A 20,360-nucleotide genomic window follows, 5' to 3' on the forward strand; every position below is an offset into this window, starting at 1 on the left:
TTTAGTTCATTGTTAGGCCTAATTACTTACTTATTCTTCAGAGAGCCTCAACGCAGCACCAAGGGCCAAATCCGGATCAGCAACAAAATGTAGGAGAGGTGACAGGGGTCATGATGGAACTTTCTACATCACGCAGCGAACAACAAATAAAACGATCATCACAAATTAGATCATTAATGTCTTGGCACTGCCGTGGACGTTTATAAAATCAATATTGTAAGCTTAAACGTACCTTTCAATAACATCAGTAGGATGATTACCAGATGTGAGCAAGCTCACACAATGGTTCAGCTTTCTCCTAACTTCTTGAAGAAATATTAATTCCGCCATCGTGTGGAACCGGTGGAACTGCGTAACTCCGTTCCCGCGTTTATTAAAATTGATATATAGTTGTACGTTTATTTTCTGTTCCATATTTTGGAATAACAAGCAAAAAACCTTTTTTTCTACAAACTACCAATCGTTATTCGACACCTTTCAAGGTTGGACACTGAGCCAATCGCTTGTCTTGTTACGTTCTCAGTTGATCAGATCGATTGGCATAGCAACCAGTATCGAGATGCGCAGTAGCGATACTCTTGAAATTCGAGTCCGACCAATGAAATTACAGAGTATCGATACTCAAAGTCTCGATACTCGCAGTATCGAGGGAAGACCAATGAAATGAACGAGTCTCGATACTCGGAGTATCGAGACTTTGAGTATCGAGACTTTGAGTATCGAGACTCAGTCTCGATACTGTGGGCCTTTTGGCGCACCAGGGTGCTGTTCACACTCGAGATCAGAATTTAACCAATCGTTTTGTAGACACTCGATACTGAACTAGGGCGGCATGGCAACCATACTCGATACCACGGATTGGTTCATTTCCATACTCGATACTCGCAGTATCGAGGGAAGACCAATGAAATGAACGAGTCTCGATACTCGGAGTATCGAGACTTTAAGTCTCGATACTCCCAGTATCGAGACTATGTCTCGATACTGTGGGCCTTTTGGCGTTCCATAGGGATGCCGCTGGCACACGGTGGTGGAGGGATGCCACTGACCTGTGCCGGGATGCCGCTGGCACACGGTGGTGGAGGGGTGCCACTGACCTGTGCCGGGATGCCGCTGGCACACGGTGGTGGAGGGTTGCCACTGACCTGTGCCGGGATGCCGCTGGCACACGGTGGTGGAGGGGTGCCACTGACCTGTGCCGGGATGCCGCTGGCACACGGTGGTGGAGGGGTGCCACTGACCTGTGCCGGGATGCCGCTGGCACACGGTGGTGGAGGGATGCCACTGACCTGTGCCGGGATGCCGCTGGCACACGGTGGTGGAGGGATGCCACTGACCTGTGCCGGGATGCCGCTGGCACACGGTGGTGGAGGGGTGCCACTGACCTGTGCCGGGATGCCGCTGGCACACGGTGGTGGAGGGATGCCACTGACCTGTGCCGGGATGCCGCTGGCACACGGTGGTGGAGGGGTGCCACTGACCTGTGCCGGGATGCCGCTGGCACACGGTGGTGGAGGGGTGCCACTGACCTGTGCCGGGATGCCGCTGGCACACGGTGGTGGAGGGATGCCACTGACCTGTGCCGGGATGCCGCTGGCACACGGTGGTGGAGGGGTGCCACTGACCTGTGCCGGGATGCCGCTGGCACACGGTGGTGGAGGGGTGCCACTGACCTGTGCCGGGATGCCGCTGGCACACGGTGGTGGAGGGATGCCACTGACCTGTGCCGGGATGCCGCTGGCACACGGTGGTGGAGGGATGCCACTGACCTGTGCCGGGATGCCGCTGGCACACGGTGGTGGAGGGGTGCCACTGACCTGTGCCGGGATGCCGCTGGCACACGGTGGTGGAGTCAGAACTTTCTCCAGTTCTTTTTGTTTCTTTCTTGTGACTCGTTTCTGCTTTCTCCACACCTTCACAGCAGCTCTGTGTTCTCTATCGGTCATGTCTTTCACACGCTTCCTAAGGCCTTTCTCCTTGTCTTTCTTGTATCTCTCTTTTTGCTGCTTTAGGAACTTTGCTCTTGCAGCAGGGTCAGCATCTCTCCTCTCCCTGTAACGTCTTTGCTTTTCTGCTGCCGAAAGCGCCATCTTCAGCTGAACAATAATAAAGACTTTTGTTATTCCCAATGCACTATACCAGTATATAGTTGCAAAAAATTATAGTCTGCTGCCTTATGAAGTTAAAATCAACGAAAATCGTTTTACACTGCTGCATTATATTTTTTGTCAGTACAGTTACCAGTCTGTCTGTGCAGTTACCAGCAGACTACTTAGTGATCTTCTTCTTGTATATATATACGTTAAAAAATCTCAGAAAATAAGATAATAATGTGGCACCGTATCCTTACAACAACAAGGGTGTATTTTTTTACTTGAAAAATAAATGGTAAAATAAATAAATAATATATTTTGAAAACTTCTCTGCAGTTACTTATATAGATCTGTGCAGTTACCCGACTGGTTTGTGCAGTTACCAGTGATTTTCATCAGGTCAAGGTGAAGGATGTTTAGCTTAACAGTTCTGTGCAGTTACTGGGGTTTTCCATTACACTAATTAACAAAAACATTTTGAATAATTTGCATTTTAATCGCCCATAGATTTACTTTCACATGGCGTCAAGGACGCCATGTTTTTTTGATGACAGGGAGTGATTATTATTTGAAAATAACGAATTCGTCTGTGCAGTTACTTTCTGTGCAGTTACCTGCCAGATAAGTAACTGCATGGACCTATTTAGTAACTGCACTGAGACATCATGGTAACTGCACTGAAATGCTTGTAGATTGCATGCCATTTTTATTCTATATTCTGTATTATGGACAGCCAATTATACAAAAGGGATGGAAAACCAACCAGCATAAATATAGGTATTATATATATAGAGTCTTATTCAAAATAAAGTAATTTACTTTACTCAGGAACTGCTACAAGTTTCCTGGTAACTGCACTGACGAGTCAGGTAACTGTACAGATCTATTTTAGTAACTGCAGAGAATTTGTCAAAATATGTTTTTTATTTATTTTACTTTTTTTTTCAAGTGACAAAAAATACACACTGTTTGTTGTAAGAATGAGGTGCCACATTATTATCTTGTTTTCTGAGATCTTATAACAATAATACAAGAAGAAGAGCATTTTGTAAAGAAAAACACATTTGAAAAGCAGGGAGCATTCCGTTTTTATTGCGTATGTTGGTTCCTGGTAACTGCAAGGACAAAAACCTCTTGGACATGCAATTTTTACTTTTCAAAAATTGGGAGAACAAAACTACTGATTGTATCGATATTTTGTTTTTGTTATCTTGAGATAATGACGGGATAAACATAAACCACTAAACAAAATGATTAAAAAAAATTGTTTGTGCGTTTTACAGAGGTGTGAAATTTTGCTAATGTCGAAGGGACATGCATTTTGACCCCCCCTTACACATGATAACTTACTATAATTAACAGAAAAATACAATAAAACGGGCAAATGAATATACTTTAAGGTCCGGAGGACATTGAACTTAAGCACTTCCAATTTTCAGATAAGTAGGATGAACATTTTTGAATTTATAAAATTTTAAAGTCAAAAGACAGGTTTTTTATGCATTTTTTGAAAAAGTCCCGTATACACTCCGAGTGCGTATAGCCAGTGTGAACCAACTATGGGTCTTCTGGGGACTATAATAATAAGGATTTGCATGTTCAGATATCGTCTCATATCAGGGTTTAGCCGGGAAGAAAAAGACAATGGGACATTTGTCCCCCTAAAACAAATTCTGATGGGACTTTACATAGTCGAAGGCAAAACGCACAAATTAAGCAGGCTAGGCGGTCCGAAAATGCTTTTTCAAGCAAGTTTGTGTCAAATGGCACAGAATCTTCTGTGAGAAAGTTTTAAAATACTGTTGATCACGTTCTCAACTTGCCTCAATTTCATATGTTTAAAATAACATTCAGAAAATCAAGCATAGAGACAGGAAAGGTTAAATCGTTGGAATGTCTATTTCAGGACAAAAAACAAACAACCACTCACAACCTTGACCTATGGGCCTTTTGTGGACTGACAAAAGACACAACAGACAAAAAATAACTGATGCTGTTACTTATTTCAAAATGTGACTGGGATGACTTCAAGATGGTCAAAGCAAAGAGAGAAACAAACCCTATTAACAGCTGCTATAGGGCTAATCTCCCTCATCATCACCACACATATAAAGAAGTAGACATGTGTTTATAACTGCTGCTGTACCTGCGTGGTGGTAAGCCACTCCGTACTGAATGACTTTGCCCAGCATAGGGTCCACACCCACAGCACTGCGTCCCAGTTGTTCCAGGACGTTGCGCAGAGCTCCCTGGTCGATGGGTAGTCGTGTCATCTCTGAGGCCTTCACAAAACCTACAACATAAAACAGTCATACATTGATGGAGAAATACCATGGGCAGCAAGCTCGGCAGTATTTGTTTGTTTGTTTGTTTGTTTGTTTGCTTAACGCCCAGCCGACCACGAAGGGCCATATCAGGGCGGTGCTGCTTTGACATATAACGTGCGCCACTCACAAGACAGAAGTCGCAGCACAGGCTTCATGTCTCACCCAGTCACAGTATTCTGACACCGGACCAACCAGTCCTAGCACTAACCCCATAATGTCAGACGCCAGGCAGAGCAGCCACTAAATTGCCAATTTTAAAGTCTTAGGTATGACCCGGCCGGGGTTCGAACCCACGACCTCCCGATCACGGGGCGGATGCCTTACCACTAGGCCAACCGTGCCGGTAGCTCGGCAGTATACTTTTTAATAGAACATAGTTTTGCAGAGCCGCCTGCCAATGAACAGTCGAGTCATATCTAATGCCTTTAGAAAGCCTAGAATGTGGGATACACACAAACACATACTGGAGGTAAGCGACAATGATTAATCAGGAGATATAACGAGATGACAGACAAACATTAACACATAACAACAACAACAAATCACAAACCGAGAGAGAAATGTCAAGGTGATTTTCTGCAGCAAGCTTCATGGTAGAGTTCCTTTAACTCTTTCTACCTCTTCTAATTCTTCTCATTTCCTTACACATTGTCTGTCAGTGTCAGTCAGTAAGTCAATCTATAACAAGAAGAGCAAACGCTCGATCGAGTCACTTTCGCAGTTCTGAATATTATATGAGGCATCAGATGGACAGGAAGAAATTGCTATTCACAACACAATGAGTCACGTTCACATAAAATTTGAGCCCGGTCACTTTTATAGTTTCCGAGAAAAGCCCAACGTTAAGTTGTGTGTTGCCGAACAGAAAAGGCTAGTTATCTCCCTTGTTTTTCTGATAACGTTCGTAAAAGGCTACAGATGTAAATACTTTGATGTAAAGAATAATCCTACAAAGTTTCAATCACATCCGATGAACTTTGTCAAAGATATAAAATGTCTAATTTTTCCTTTGACGCTGACCTGTGACCTTGAAAAAGGTCAAAGGTCAACGAAACCATCGTTAAAGTGTAGAGGTCATTGGAGGTCACGACTAAACAAAATATGAGCCCGATCGCTTTGATAGTTTCCTGTCAAAGATATAAAATGTCTAATTTTTCCTTTGACGCTGACCTGTGACCTTGAAAAAGGTCAAAGGTCAACGAAACCATCGTTAAAGTGTAGAGGTCATTGGAGGTCACGACTAAACAAAATATGAGCCCGATCGCTTTGATAGTTTCCGAGAAAAGTCCAACGTTAAGGTGGTGTCTACGGACGGACGGCCGGCCGGACAGACTAACACTGACCGATTACATAGAGTCACTTTTTCTCAAGTGACTCAAAAAGTATAAATCAATCCAACAAGCCAGTCTTTAATGATTCCTTCATGTGGAAAACAAATCACTCTGCAATAATTCCTTCAAATTAATCGATGTACCAGATAGCAAAACTCTCCCGCACAAGGTATCTCTGTTTTGACTGCTCCCATTCCTTCCGCTTTCGTTTGTTTGGTTTGTTGTGGGTGCTTGTTTTGTTTGTAGCCTCCTGTGAAAGAAATGATGACTCACCAGTTTCTCCTGTGTAAGCTGCCAGAGCTGCAGGGTTCTTCATCATGCCATACAACTCCCTGGCAATCTTCTCCGCCATTTTCTCACACCACACTTTGGTCGGGCAGAAGATCAAGACAGCATGGCCGTCCAGTATGGTCTCCAGGCACAGTGGAATGATGTGATCCTCATCACCTTTAAATGAGAAATGAATGCTGAAATTGTTTGTAAGGAGCTCAGTTAAGTGCGATATGCTACCTGCCCCCCATGCTAACTTCACAAGACAAATGTATGGCAAAATGTAGAAGTCCTCTGATGACAAGTTGTGAAACACAACTGCTCAAAGGAAAGGATCAAAGCTGTTTCAAAGTTCATTATTTTACTTTCCTTATCATTCCTGCTGTCTTGTTGTTTCTCAGTGGGGTATTTTCTCTCACTTTTCCTGGCAAATGAGTGTGTGCGTGCAATGTGTCAAAATCTGTCCCTGCATGAAAGCAGGAACAAATAAACTGACTCCAAAGAAAGAGGCAGGGGTCCAGAGGCCGCCCAGGTCTGGGCATTTTAAAGGTGATTTTGTGGCCTCTCCTCGCTGGTAAAGGCCAAAAAAACATCACTTTCCGGATTTCCGTCCATGTGAAAGTGGGAATCCCCATACCATACCTTGAAAAGTAGCCTTGACCTCAATGTCCCTGACCTTGGTCATGGCCTGGTCGTAGATGGTGGTGCCGACCTTGATGTGCTCGGTGAGTGGGACGGGGCGAAAGTCGGTGTGGAACAGGTTGGCGTCTAACCATGTAGCCAGAAGATCAAGGTTGGGAAGGGTGGCGCTCATGCCGATCACTTGAATTGGATGCTTACTTGTCTCTTTTGATCTGGAAGTTAAGATGAGTTCAATTTTCAGCTGGACATTCACTTACCAAGTGATGCTCATGAGAATATAAACTAAAAGGAATGTGAAATGATAGAGAGTAGCTGGATAATCAGACCGAAGGACGTTCACTTACCAAGTGATTCTCATGAGAATATGAACTAAAAGGAATGATTGAAAATATCTACATAATTAAACAGAAGAAAAATCACCAACAAGACAATCCCATTCCCATTCAGGAAGGGGAAGAAAAAAAAGAATTGACAAAGAACTACAAAGTAAAATAATCTAGCAAATAAAAAGAGAGACATAACTGCATTCAGAATCATTATGCTCAAAATACTGTCCCAGCAAAACCTACAACTGACTCCGAAGCACAAAAAGACAGCACAGTTTTGATACAGCTTGTCTTGCTGCTTGTCAAATCAGAAATAATTTCAAGATGAATGAAGTCAATACAGAAGCCTGCCACAGATACACACCTGCGCGCCATGTAGCAAATTTTGGTCAGCAAGAGTTCCAGCAGGTACCCCCTGTTTGAGTCGCCCACCATGTGCAGCTCGTCAATGACCACAACACCTGCAAATAGTCAATCTACTTTAAAGGTATGACTGACCACAGAATCATATGACTTATTACACTCAATTTTCCTTCAGTCTTGAACGGCTATTTTCATTGACTGAATTTGTTCTATACTAAATGCTCCAACCAAATCAAACTATCTGACAGTTTTACAGAATCATTACAAATGCAGGGCAAACTTTTTATTCGGGCCAGAAAGTGTTGATGCATGAAACTCCAAAATGACTTGTCAGTCTGGCTATTTGTTACGGTTGAATAGACTGGCTCATTGAGTTTAAAAATGACCCATTAATTTATGATAAATTAGCCAGGCTACCTTTGTGCTATATTTGGCCTTATCCGTTCATGTATGTTTTTGTTTGTTTTGTTTTTGACAAAACAACAAAATTGGAACTATTAACCTATACACATGTATTCCTCTGGACTTTTAATTTCCTGCAGTTTGCTTGTCCTGAATAATGACTGTCAACATACCTAACAGGTCAATTCTATTCTCCTCCATAAGCCTGTTCACCTAGCTGTTGCCTTTCTCTATGTTGTTTACTCACAAAACTATACATTTGGATCTAATTACTCATAGTCATACACATGTTAACCTGTTTCATTCTTAGAAGTTTGCTTGGCCTAAATTTGGAATAATGACTGTCAACCTACCTAACTCGTCAATTCTATTCTCCTCCATAAGCCTGTTAACCAGGCCGTTGCCTTTCTCAATGGTACACACGGCCACATCTAGACTGTGAAACCCTCCCGCAGGGCTGTGACTCCCCATGAAGCCTCCCACACGCACTCCCGCATCTTGGTACAGGCGCTGGAGCGAGATCATCTTTTCTCGCGTGACAGAGACAAAGGGGAGGATGAAGAGAGCTTTGCGACGCGTTTCTAGCACTCTCTTCAGCATGAGGAGTTCCGCCACCATGGTCTTGCCGGCGCTTGTGGGCGCTGAGTAGACCAGGTTGCCACCACCTGTAACAGTCCGCATATTGTTTATTCACCAACAGTCTTATACTTATAACAACGCACAAAACTTAGCCATCACACCAGGGCTGAGGTGAATGAGAAAGTAACCAACCGGGTGGGAGCCAGCCGCGGTGTTGGATTGGTTGAAATTGAGGTTTGTTGTGATTTCAACCAATCAGACCCTGCTGTTTGTTCTCATTCTTTTGTTAGGCACCCATTTCGCTTGGTGCACCTCGGTCCAGAGCACCACAACTGTCTCAGGAGATAACTTTTTTCTTTTTTTATCAGATGATATCTTACACAAATTAATAATACATGTACAAACTATAAGCATCGTCCAAAGGATAGATGCAGAATTTGATTATGGTGCAAATGAAATCGACAAATTCCAGCCCTCGTCATTGGAAACAGTTGCAAAACACTTGACAAAGAGCTGAACAATTGTTCGTTGACGTTCTGTTTCATCACACAGCCCTGAAAGTCCAACAAATGGTGTACTCCTCTTTGGCTAGTGATTCTGAAAATGTACTAGCCAGAGTCAGAGAGCTAACGTTACTAGCTAAACCAACAATTTGTTTCAGCAACTTTACTTGCATTTGGCGAGTAGATGAACATTTCTACTCGCAAGATACATGTTTCTACTTGCCATGGCGAGTAAAATACTCGCCACTTTCTGGCCTGATTCCAGCTGCTTCACCTAAAGAGTGCACCAAGAAAGTGAAACTGAGACTGAGAGGGACTTAACTTATATTCTCTGTAAATTGAACAGTCAGAATCTGACATGGTAGCTCTGCGTCAACTCTCAGGATGTGAAAGAACTTCAGGATGAAAATTCATCTCCATAATTATTATAAAGCTACAGTACATGCTCTCGTTATGTGTCTTACACTCAGCAGTAAAGACACAAAAGTAGTTACTTCACCAAACTTACTCAGCACTTTCCCAGTGGTAAGACACTGAGCCTGCCATGGAAACATGGCTGTGATTCCCTGACTGTGGTACGCTTCCAGAACAGGTCCTGGCAGTCCCCATGACGACAAGGAAAGACTTTCTGTAACAGCAAAAAAGACATTCTCAGATAAACACCTTTTAAATTGTCATTATAACAAAAAGTATTTGATTCTGAAAGTGACATCCAGAATTCAGAGGTTATGAATTATCACTTTAAATTCAAATTCAAATTTGATCAATGATGTGTTTCTTTCATGGGAGACAGGGAACGAAGAGAAAATCTGTTCTGTTACAGGTAAAGGGGCTGAGAGGCAAATGACAATTAATTCAGGAAAGCAAGCAAGCTCGTCAAAAACATACCTGCATTCTGGCTCCCAATGCTATCTGATACTTGATCACAGTCTGTTGGTGGTACTTGAACACTGTTGATGTGTACAGCACAGTTTGTGTCACTGCTTGGTGTTACTCTGCTGACACTGGATTCTCTAAGCCTGTGGTGAGAATCTGCTGATAGCTTGCTGATTGCTTTGTCATCTGTGCTGCCTCCAATCTCTTGTGGAGATTTGGACAATGTAGCTGATGAAAAAGGCGCGTTCTTTGATGCTGCAGAGGAGGATGGTTTTTGTGATAAAGCTGCCAAAACCACAAGCCCTGTTGAAGAGTTTCTGTGTGCCCCAATACCAGATGAAGCAGAGACATCTTTCTCGTGCTCTCCACCACCTCTTCTGCTACCCGTTATCTGAGTAAATCCATCACAAGTTTTCTCCAAAGTTTTCTTTTCACATTGCACAGCAGACACATACTTGGGACGAGGTTTCTGTCTAGGAGAGCTCTTGTGTGCAAGGTTAGGCGCATGCGTACGATTTTCTTTGCTCGAGTTCTCTTGTAGACTAGAATCTACACTCATACTCACAGTCACAGTGTCAGAAGACACATTCTTGTGTGGTCCTTTGATTTCTGACTGATTAGAGGGTTTCCTTGTGTTCTCGCTAGCAGCAGTGTTACCACCACCACTTTGCAAGCTGGCTGGTTTGGTGACAGGCAAAACAGGTGAGACATCTGTCTCAATCTCAACTTCGTCTTCCCGCTCCTTAACTTGATGACTTGTAGTTGTATTGTCATATCTGTTTGCTAGCCTAGATTTACAAGAAGAAGATGATGCAGCATGTATGTGATGTTTGGGCTGTTTATGGTCACCTGGTGCATGCAGTTCAGGGCTGGGGGAGGCAGGGCATAGAAGTTTGCTTTTGTGCACTGGTGCACTAGTGTGAGGTACTTTGTTATGCCCAGACTTGCCCCTTTCTTCAATCAAGCTCTTCCTCTTCTTGTCTCGAGGGCTGTGTGTTGGAGTGAAAGACTCATTAAATAATGAGTCACCAAAAAGGCTTGGCTTACTGACACCAGATTTTTTTCTACTACGGGAGTTTTTCCGTTTCACAGGGTTAGCGACATCCCGGTGCACTGGTTTGGTGGGGGTCTTTGAAAAAGCTTGCTGGTTTGGAAAGAAAGTTGTTGTGTGAGTTTTGCTGGTTGACTCATAAGCTGCCGCTTCCAAACTGTCGACGGCATTGATGATGTCTGCATCCAAGTCAAGAGCGAATGAGGAGGAGATGGAACAGTCTGGAACAGCTGAGCTGCTCGCACAGGATAGCTTGGTCTGTCAAGGAGAAGAAAAAAAAATTCATATATTTATCCAAATATATTGTCTATTTTGTGCTGTTAATTTTCCAACAATACAAATAGTTGAAACTTTTTTGTCCCCCTCTTTTCTTCTAGGACTTATGCGGCGGGCTACCCTCTGAAGATGACACTGCACTGCTGCAGAGTCACTTTGAAGGTGTTCAGTAGTGGTCCTGTTCCGAGCCAACGGACGCAGGCCGCTACACAGTAAGCTCCCTATTTACGACATTGACTGTAAAGTCGGGGAGCCAGACTGAGTGAGCGTCCCCTCCAGAGATCAGATGTGTCCCCCAAATGACAGACAACGCTGTTCCTGTCCTTTGAACTGATCATCACAAACTAAAGCCCGTTTGACACCAGCAGTAGTGCACCCTGTGTCCCTCAGTACTGTCCCTGAAAAACCATTGATGGTTACCATTTCCATGGGTGCAACCTGGAAAATTCCCAAAACCTGCAAAAGTTGGGGTCCAGGGTACCGGCCCCTGGCGGGGTACAGGGGCAGTGCCCCGTTGGTGCGTTGTCCACGAAACTCGCCTCGACCTGCACCTGAAGACTGTTGTCTGCCACGATCCGAAAAAGAACATCAGCCTCCCCGATATTCTCGAGAACCACCCACGTGACCATTGTTCCAAGCGCCAAGACTTGTGTCTGCAACTCCAACTGAAAATATAGACATCTGATTTCCGCGCTAAAGTTTTGTTGAGATGAGCTTCATGGTAAAGTTCAGCTGCTTCACAAAATGCAGAAACGTCACCCAGCTGACGTTCCCTTAAGAACACGGTCAATTCTTCTGAACAACTCTGAAGTATCTGCTAACATAAGAAGAAGTCCTGCAAACCTTCAGTAGTGTTAGAAATACCCAACAACTCAGTCCATCGGTTGAGCAAGTGACGACACTGGGTTAAAAACGCTAAAAATGACTCGCCTACCTCGGGACGAACATCTTAGAAACGCTCTCTGAAACCCTCCTCTGTGCATTGAAACTTTCGAAGAAGATGGGATTTACCCCATGAAAGGGTTGGTTCTCCTGAAATGGAATGATACAGCGACAAGGCACTACCTTTCAATAAAGCAGCTAAATAGACAGGCCATTTATCCACATCCCAGCCGCACGCCGAAGCATGTGTTTCAAACCTAAACAAAAACGCATTAATGTCGTCTTTGTTTTCATGAAACATAGGCAATTTTGATTGGTGAGGAACAGAAGTATATGAATGAACAGCCTTTACCGTCTGAGCTCTCCTTTTTAACTCTCTCAGTTTCAAGGTCTATATCGCTTTTCCTACTCCTAGTCTGTTCTTTCTTTTTCAACTTCCAGCCGAGCCAAACTGCCTCAAACTTAGCATGCTCTTTTTCTTTTTTGACTTCTAGTCAGGCAAGCTCTCTATCTGTCTCAAACTTAGCATGCTCTTGCCTCTCTTTTGCTTCTGCATCTCTTTTTTCTTTACGTTCTTCTCTGGTAAAATGTTGCTGTTCCCTGACAAAATCAGTTAAGTCTTTTTCTTTAAGACCCAGTTCTTTCCCACGAGACAGCCACATATCCCAATCCTCACTCATGTTGATATTGTATACATGTCACAATACTGTAACAAGTTACGTTATAAAACACTTTACACTATCACCCTAGTGTGCCTAATTATAAGTCAAGCAACAATCAAAGTATAATCAACAATTAAAGACCCAAAAAATCGTGAAAGTTCTGCGGAAAAAGAAACAAAACCTCTTACATTTTGAGATGTTATGCGCCAATGGCGCAAGAGTAAATGAAACCATGTATCATATAACGAATAGATAATACAGCAGCGTAAATATTATATTGCCATGAACAAAGACTTTACATCATCAGCCACAGTCAGAAATATCACAAGAAACAGCCAGTGCTTTACTGTGGAGTGTACTAAAACACCAGTGTACAGGCTTGAGAGCAGACGGAGGCGAGCGAGACTAACAACCTTCTACAAAGTCCACCACGGCCTTGTCGCAGTGAAGAGCAACCACGCACCAAAGCCAAGCCCACCCAAGTGCACGACTAGGCAGATCCGCGCTCTATCCTACGAAATCCCCCACTCTAGGACAGCCTACAGGCAGAAAACATTCTTCCTGCGCACCATTCCAGAGTGGAACCGCCTGCCTGTAGAAACTGCTACAGCGCCATCCTTTCAGGCCAGGCTGGCAACTCTCCACTGACCCACCACCCCCAACCTCCCCCCCCCCCCCCCCCCCCGCTGAACTTCTTCATAACTCCACCCCTGACCAAGCAATAGACCGGAACCACCATCACCCAAGCGTAGCAGATTCATCACCATGCTGATGCTGGCTACCTACCACCAAGAAAGAAAGAAAGAAAACAGGCACTCTTTTTTTTCACAAGAACAGTTATTCACTTATTGACTGGAACAACCTTGATGACAACACGATCCAGTCGTCAACGGTCAACGAGTTCAGAGGAAAACTGCTAACCGCTGATTAAAACACCAAGTGCTCTCCCCAACTTATCCGCCAACGAATATTCCCAAGTTTGGGACCTGTTCAGGCTGTTGGCGTAAAACATCAAGTGTATCAAGATGATTCTAGAATTTCTATACCCATAGATCTACGACCGGTTTTAAAGCGTAAACGTTGACACGATTCAACCCTTGCTTACACGGAAAATGTACCCTTGGATGATTACTCTGCACTAAATTTCAGGCAAAAATACATCAATCAAAATACTTACATTTCATATTCCTCGCTCATGTCGTCGCTTTCATCTTGGAGCAACTGACAGCGTGGGGTCCAAGTCGGCCATGATGATGACGTAAGACTTCTTCAGCACCGCACACAATGATAGTTACGCGTTTTAAAATTCGTCTGAAATTAGTCAAAGCGATTCCAGACGCTTCCATTTATATCTAGTAGCTTCTTGATTTAAAAGAGTTAACAAAATTGAATACTTGTAATTTAGAATACCAGAGTTCTAATTTTCGGAAAAAAAATGCCATCTCGATCTCCCTCTTGCTTCAATGACGAAAGTGCATATGGCTACCACTGATCTAAACAAACTGTTGCATACTAACGAAATGGCACAGCATGTTGAACATGCAAAGTTAGAATCTTGACTGTGGCCAGAGCATGTAGTGCACAATTTGATGAAAACAATCCTCCCCAATAATTAATTATTTTGATAATTAATGTTGTCGCCGTAACGGTAGCATTTACGGAAGTCTCCCCAATGAAAACAAAATTGAAGGGCATATATCTCTATTATAATGGATCCAAGAACAGCTCCAAACTGTTTCCCGGTTTGTTCATGGGAAGGGGTTCGCGATGGCGCAGTGGATAGGGGAATATCAAGACAAGGGAGGCAAATGGGGGCTGAAACAATAGGGCGACGCGTTTTTCGTCGCCCTATCACCTAAGTACATAATTTTCATATATTAGGGCGACACAAGTTCGCCCCAACTCCCATTTGTATAAGTATATATATATATATATATATATATATATATGTATTCAAGATTAGAATAGTCCCTCTCTGGGCGAGGGCTGGTGGAAAAGAAGCTCGTTTATATTGCTTATGCCACAACCCTCGTAAAATAAAATTTGATTTGATTTGATTTGATTTGATTTGATCTCTCTCTCTCTCTCTCTCTCTCTCTCTCTCTCTCTCTCTCTCTCTCTCTCTCTCTCTCTCTCTCTCTCTCTCTCTCTCTCTCTCTCTCTCTCTCTCTCTCTCTCTCTCCTCACGATGATTTTAACTAATGAATAAAGAGCCCTCATTGTACACACAGGACTACAGACGAGCTCACGACCGGTTATGGAAGGTAGCAGACAGCGGGAATTGTAAAGTAAATGCATCTCTCTCTACTTACGTGTACTATTATGCTCTTAACGGTGAGACCTTTTCCTGAAGGATCAAGATGGTGGTTAATACAATATAAATATAAGGCTCCAGACAGACACCTCTTAGTAAAAACACTCCTACGCATAAGTATGAGTGCCCTAGTAAGGCGAATAGATAAATAATGACACGTGTACACGCACACGCAGCCGCGTATGTCGCCAAGCATAATCTGGCGTGCAAATAAACATACATCAATTGACAGAGAGAGACACACACATGTACAAACAAGACAGACAGTCCGACGAACAAGGTGTGAGACACACCGTCTTCCAGAGAAGCAGACATTCACATAGACAGGCAGAGAGAACTGAACTGAACTTTATAATATACTTACGCAGTTATCCCTGCTCACCCCCACGCAAAAATAAATATGGGAACGTTTCACCATAAGAGATTAATTCCACCAAAATAGGGCACACATCAAATGAACCTTCGACAGGCGGTTTTTACATTATTTCAGTCAAGTTTTGACTAAATGTTTTAACATAGACAGGGAATCGAGACGAGGGTGGTGGAGTATGTGTGTGTGTGTGTGTGTGTGTGTGTGTGTGTGTGTGTGTGTGTGTGTGTGTGTGTGTGTGTGTGTGTGAGTATGTATGTATGTATGTATGTATGAGTGTGTGTATGTGTGTGTGTGTGTATGTGTGTGTGTGTGTGTGTGTGTGTAGAGCGATTCAGAGAAAACTACTGGACCGATCTTCATGTTATGCAACATGAGTGTTCCTGGGTATGATATCCCGTGACTTTTTTTCATTTTTACATTTAGTCAAGTTTTGACTAAATGTTTTAACATAGAGGGGGAATCGAGACGAGGGTCGTGGTGTGTGTGTGTGTGTGTGTGTGTGTGTGTGTGTGTGTGTGTGTGTGTGAGTGTGTGTGTCTGTCTGTCTGTGCGTGTGTGTGTGTAGAGCGATTCAGACCAAACTACTGGACCGATCTTTATGAAATTTGACATGAGAGTTCCTGGGAATGATATCCCCGGACGCTTTTTTCTTTTTTTCGATAAATACTTTTGATGACGTCATATCCGGCTTTTTGTAAAAGTTGAGGCGGCACTGTCACACCCTCATTTTTCAATCAAATTGATTGACATTTTGGCAAAGCAATCTTCGACGAAGGCCGGGGTTTGGTATTGCATTTCAGCTTGGTAGCTTAAAAACTAATGAGTGAGTTTGGTCATTAAAAATTGGAAACTTGTAATTAAAATTATTTTTTTTATTAAACGATTCAAAAACAATTTCATCTTATTCTTCGTCATTTTCTGATTCCAAAAACATATACATATGTTATATTTGGATTAAAAACAAGCTCTGAAAATTAAAAATATAAAACTTATGATCAAAATTAAATTTCCGAAATCGATTTAAAAATATTCATCTTATTCCCTGTCGGTTCCTGATTCCAAAAACATATAGATATGATATGTTTGGATTAAAAACACGCTCAGAAAGTTAAAACGAAGAGAGGTACAGAAAAGCGTGCTATGCAGCACAGCGAAACCACTACCGCGCTAAACAGGCTCGTCAGTTTCACTCCGTTTTGCACAAGCGGCGGACTGCGGTCATTGTAAAAAAAAATGCAGTGCGTTCAGTTTCATTCTGTGAGTTCCACAGCTTGACTAAATGTAGTAATTTCGCCTTACGCGACTTGTTTTTATCAATGTTGTTGATGACGTCATATCCGGCTTTTTGTAAAAGTTGAGGCAGCACTGTCACGCCCTCATTTTTCAATTAAATTGGTTGACATTTTGGTCAAGTAATCTTTGACCTAAGCCCGGACTTTGGTAATGCATTTCAACTTGGAGGCTTAAATACTAGTTAATTAGTTTGCTCATTAAATTTGTCATTAAAATCGATTTTTCACTAACAGATTTAAAAAATGATTGCATCGTATTTCTCAATTTCTCCTGAATTCAAAAATACATACATATGTTGTGATTGTTTACTCTAAAAATGTGCTCAGAATTACAGAAAATAGGTTAAGTAAGTACTGCGTTCGCACGCTACACGGAGACGAGCGTGACCCGTCTCGGTCTTTGGGGGTGGTTAGTCGAGACTATCTTGATATAGTCTCGGCGATGCGGGTTTTTAGGTGTTAATCTGTTACTTTGATGCCGACAACTTGACTAAATGTTTTTATATCGCTTCACGCAACTTGTTTTTTCTTCACGTGCCTGAAAAAGGTCTTCAGGTTTGAGTCATTTTAGAGCTTTAGATCAGTTGTCCCACCAGGATTTTGCTGAAAGGAAGTCTAGGAGGAAACTGAGTGTACTTTCACCAACGAACTTTTTTTTACCTTTCAAATACCGCCTACGGTCTTTGAGCTCCCCCCCCCCCCCCCCCCCCCCCCCCCCCGTAATACCTAGGGGCTTTGGGATTTTGTTCGCAACGATCTAATTTTTCATACGGGGAGGGGGGTGGTTGATTTGTGTTAGTGTGCTTTGTGTGTATGTCTCATTGTGTGTCAGTGTGTGTGTGTGTGTGTGTGTGTGTGTGTGTGTGTGTGTGTGTGTGTGTGTGCGTGCGTGCGTGCGTGCGTGCGTGCGTGTGTGTGTGTGTGTGTGTCTGTGTGTGTCTGTGTCTGTCTGTCTGTCAGTGTGTCTGTTTGTCATCGCCCCGCCCCCGCCCAACTGTCTGTTTACCTGTCTGTCTGTCTATCTGTATGTAATATAGTTACATGTCACACGCATTCCTTCTTTGCCACTACTAAAGCAAACGTGTGCAAGATTGTATGTTACACGCTTTGATGCCGAAATCAATTATTTTGATTATGCATTTATTTCTGAAAAATGTTACCTTCACATACATTCAGTCACTACCTTAAAGGCATATTAACTCGATGAATATACACGCTAATTGCTTTACCAACAGCTGGAGACATGCTAAATTAAGTTCCCTGCAAAATATTGTGGTCTAGGAGCCCTTAAATGTTGAGATATTTGAATTTTTATTTTGATCTAGATGGTCCTATTTATAGATTTGGCAACACATGTAACGTTGATGCAAGGGAGCTAACACCGCGGCTTTGTTGACATCCTCACTTTTTCAGAGGCTAGAACAAGCTGTAATGCATGTATTATGGTCCGCGCATGGTGACATATCGTGATTATATGGTCTTATGGTGCGTTTGACATCGATTGTGGGCAAACTACACTTTGTAAACACGGGAGTGCGTTAGTATGCCTTTAAACACTTATGTTTTCAGTATTCATTTCAAGTGATCACGAACGTAGAAAAATGGGTATCAAAGTGTTGTTACATTTTGTTGTGCATTCTGAATAGTGTGCCAACAGGCCTTGGTCAGTCAACCACGTTTTATCTGTGTACTTCGTGTTTGACGGAAAAAGAATAACACCAACCCCGTTCTCCTGTATATAACTGAAAGCCACATTTTCTTCTTCATTCAATTTCTGTTTTCAAAAGCTTCGTCAACTTTCCACTTACACGACAAGCTCCCTTTACCAAGCTTCAATTAAGAACCCTGAATACGAAAGGTCAAAAGAAAACAATAGGTACTACTTTCACTATCGTCGTCTGCAACGAAAACCGAAAATGGCGAAACGCTTTGCTACGTACACAGAGGACGAAATTTCAAATAAAAGATCGAACCTTACACCTGTGACTAGGAAAAGTTGCATAGACAGTTCCGTGCGGATCTCACCACGTATCAAAGTACATCCGATGCTCAGGACCTACAGATAGGTGACGCTTTGGCGATTGAAGCTTCGTCTTCAGCTCTAACCACTATGTGCCTTTAGTTTTCAGCTTCCGTCCGCTGCAGGTTGTTATTATCCATCATTTGAACGAATCTTCGTTTGCGAGCCGCTAATATCCACTTTGCGTCAAATCCGCATGCATCCGCACCGAATATGCATACCAACGCTCATTGGTTAATAACAGGATATTCGATAATTATTTTCCCGTGGGTAGCTTCCCTTTGCTGCACAATATTAACATATGTTTTAGACCAATGAGCGCTGGTATGCATATTCGGTGCGGATGCATGATTTGACGCAAAGTGGATATTAGCGGCTCGCAAACGAAGATTCGTCCAAATGATGGTTAAAAACAACCTGCACCGGAAGCTGAAAACTAAAGGCACATAATAGTTCAAACAATCATTCAACTGTATTTATTTGACCTTACACAGACTGTAGGAAGAGGCAAACCGTCTTGAACAATATTTTTCCCCAGGAAGCGACTCCAAGAACACAGAAGACTCGAAGGTGAGTGACAAACCTTGTAGTCTTTCTGTGATAGTAGTAGTCCAGTGGACGATACCTTTCGCCTGTGCTCTAACACGCACGCAGACAGTCAGGCAGGTCTAATCTGCACCAGCGGTGTTGGAAGGTTTTGATTTAGAAACACTCGAATGTTACTTCGACGAGATAAACGAACCAAAAGTCAAAAGTGTGCCCCAAATTCGGAAAATATTCTTTCAAAACGGCACTGTAAAAACCATCAATATCACTGTGAGAAAATAAACAATACAAACACAACCAGTTCCCCTGTGGAACATTTCGGGTGGACTTTCCCACGATCTGACCTACAAAAATCCTCCGTGTTCGTTCGCGCTTTGCATTCAATCTGTGTTAGTGCGCGTGTGTGTTTGTGTGTTTAGCGGCTTTCGTTGGTATGTGCTGTTTGGTTCAAAATAAGTTTATCTTTTTTCATTGAAAGATTCAGAAACGTTGGTTGATACTGTTGAATGCATTCAACCAGAAAAGACACGAAACGCATTAAATCTATCTTCTGCGCGCATGCGTGTGTATGGTATGTGTAAAAGGGCAATATTGTGTTTTTCAGTCTTGTTTTGTGCCTGTTATTTCGTCCCCAAAAACTCATTTCTGTCTTTCTATGCCTATGCTGTGAGACATAATCGCTGTTACGAGTTAGTCGTGTGACAGAGAGTTTTCTTGCACACTCGACTGCTGCTGTCTCACTTCGGCTACGTTTGCAAGAAAACTCTCTGCCCCACACGGCTAACTCGTAATAGCGGGTACTCTCTCATCCACCCTCCCACACACACAGAGCTCACAGAGAACAGCTTTGAGAAGGTTATCTGGTTCTTTAGTCTCGTAAACTCTTCAGTTCTGTTGTCCCACTCAGATATATTTGAAAGTTCGTCTGCAAATTACTTGTTTTACATCCAACCACTCACGCAACAGATGCAGTCTTTGTAATGTAAATAGTCTGTGGGTGTTTTTTGTTTCCACAGATTTTTATTTTGTTTAACTTTATTTTATTCTGTACTTTTCATTTATTTGAGAGACTTAATTTAATATGTAACAGTAGGCCGTTATGTTCTTAAAAGCTGAGGCTTAGTGTTCGTGCTCTCTGCCTGTGGGTATGTCAATTTCTGTCGTGTGTGTCTGCGCGTCTGTCTGTCTAGCTATATGCTTGTCTTTCTGTCTGTCTATCTGTCTATATGGGT

The 20,360-nt window shown here is 42.8% G+C and overlaps 2 protein-coding genes across 2 annotated transcripts; both read right to left on the reverse strand.

Moving 5' to 3' along the window:
• Positions 1 to 971: 971 nt before the first annotated feature.
• LOC138974581 (formin-2-like) lies at positions 972 to 1,946 on the reverse strand. Its single transcript, XM_070347301.1, has one exon. The coding sequence runs from the start codon at positions 1,944 to 1,946 to the stop codon at positions 972 to 974; it is 975 nt and encodes a 324-aa protein (XP_070203402.1).
• Positions 1,891 to 11,668, reverse strand: LOC138974582 (helicase POLQ-like). Its single transcript, XM_070347302.1, has 9 exons — positions 11,579 to 11,668; positions 9,725 to 11,021; positions 9,345 to 9,464; positions 8,108 to 8,419; positions 7,354 to 7,450; positions 6,664 to 6,875; positions 6,025 to 6,198; positions 4,240 to 4,386; positions 1,891 to 2,096 (listed from the first exon to the last, which is right to left on the reverse strand). Exons 1-9 carry the CDS (start codon positions 11,666 to 11,668, stop codon positions 2,035 to 2,037), a joined length of 2,511 nt encoding a protein of 836 aa, XP_070203403.1. The 3' UTR covers positions 1,891 to 2,034.
• Between the last annotated feature and the right edge of the window lie 8,692 nt (positions 11,669 to 20,360).

This window comes from Littorina saxatilis, linkage group LG8 (genome assembly GCF_037325665.1).
Source record: "Littorina saxatilis isolate snail1 linkage group LG8, US_GU_Lsax_2.0, whole genome shotgun sequence".
NCBI lineage: Eukaryota > Metazoa > Mollusca > Gastropoda > Littorinimorpha > Littorinidae > Littorina > Littorina saxatilis.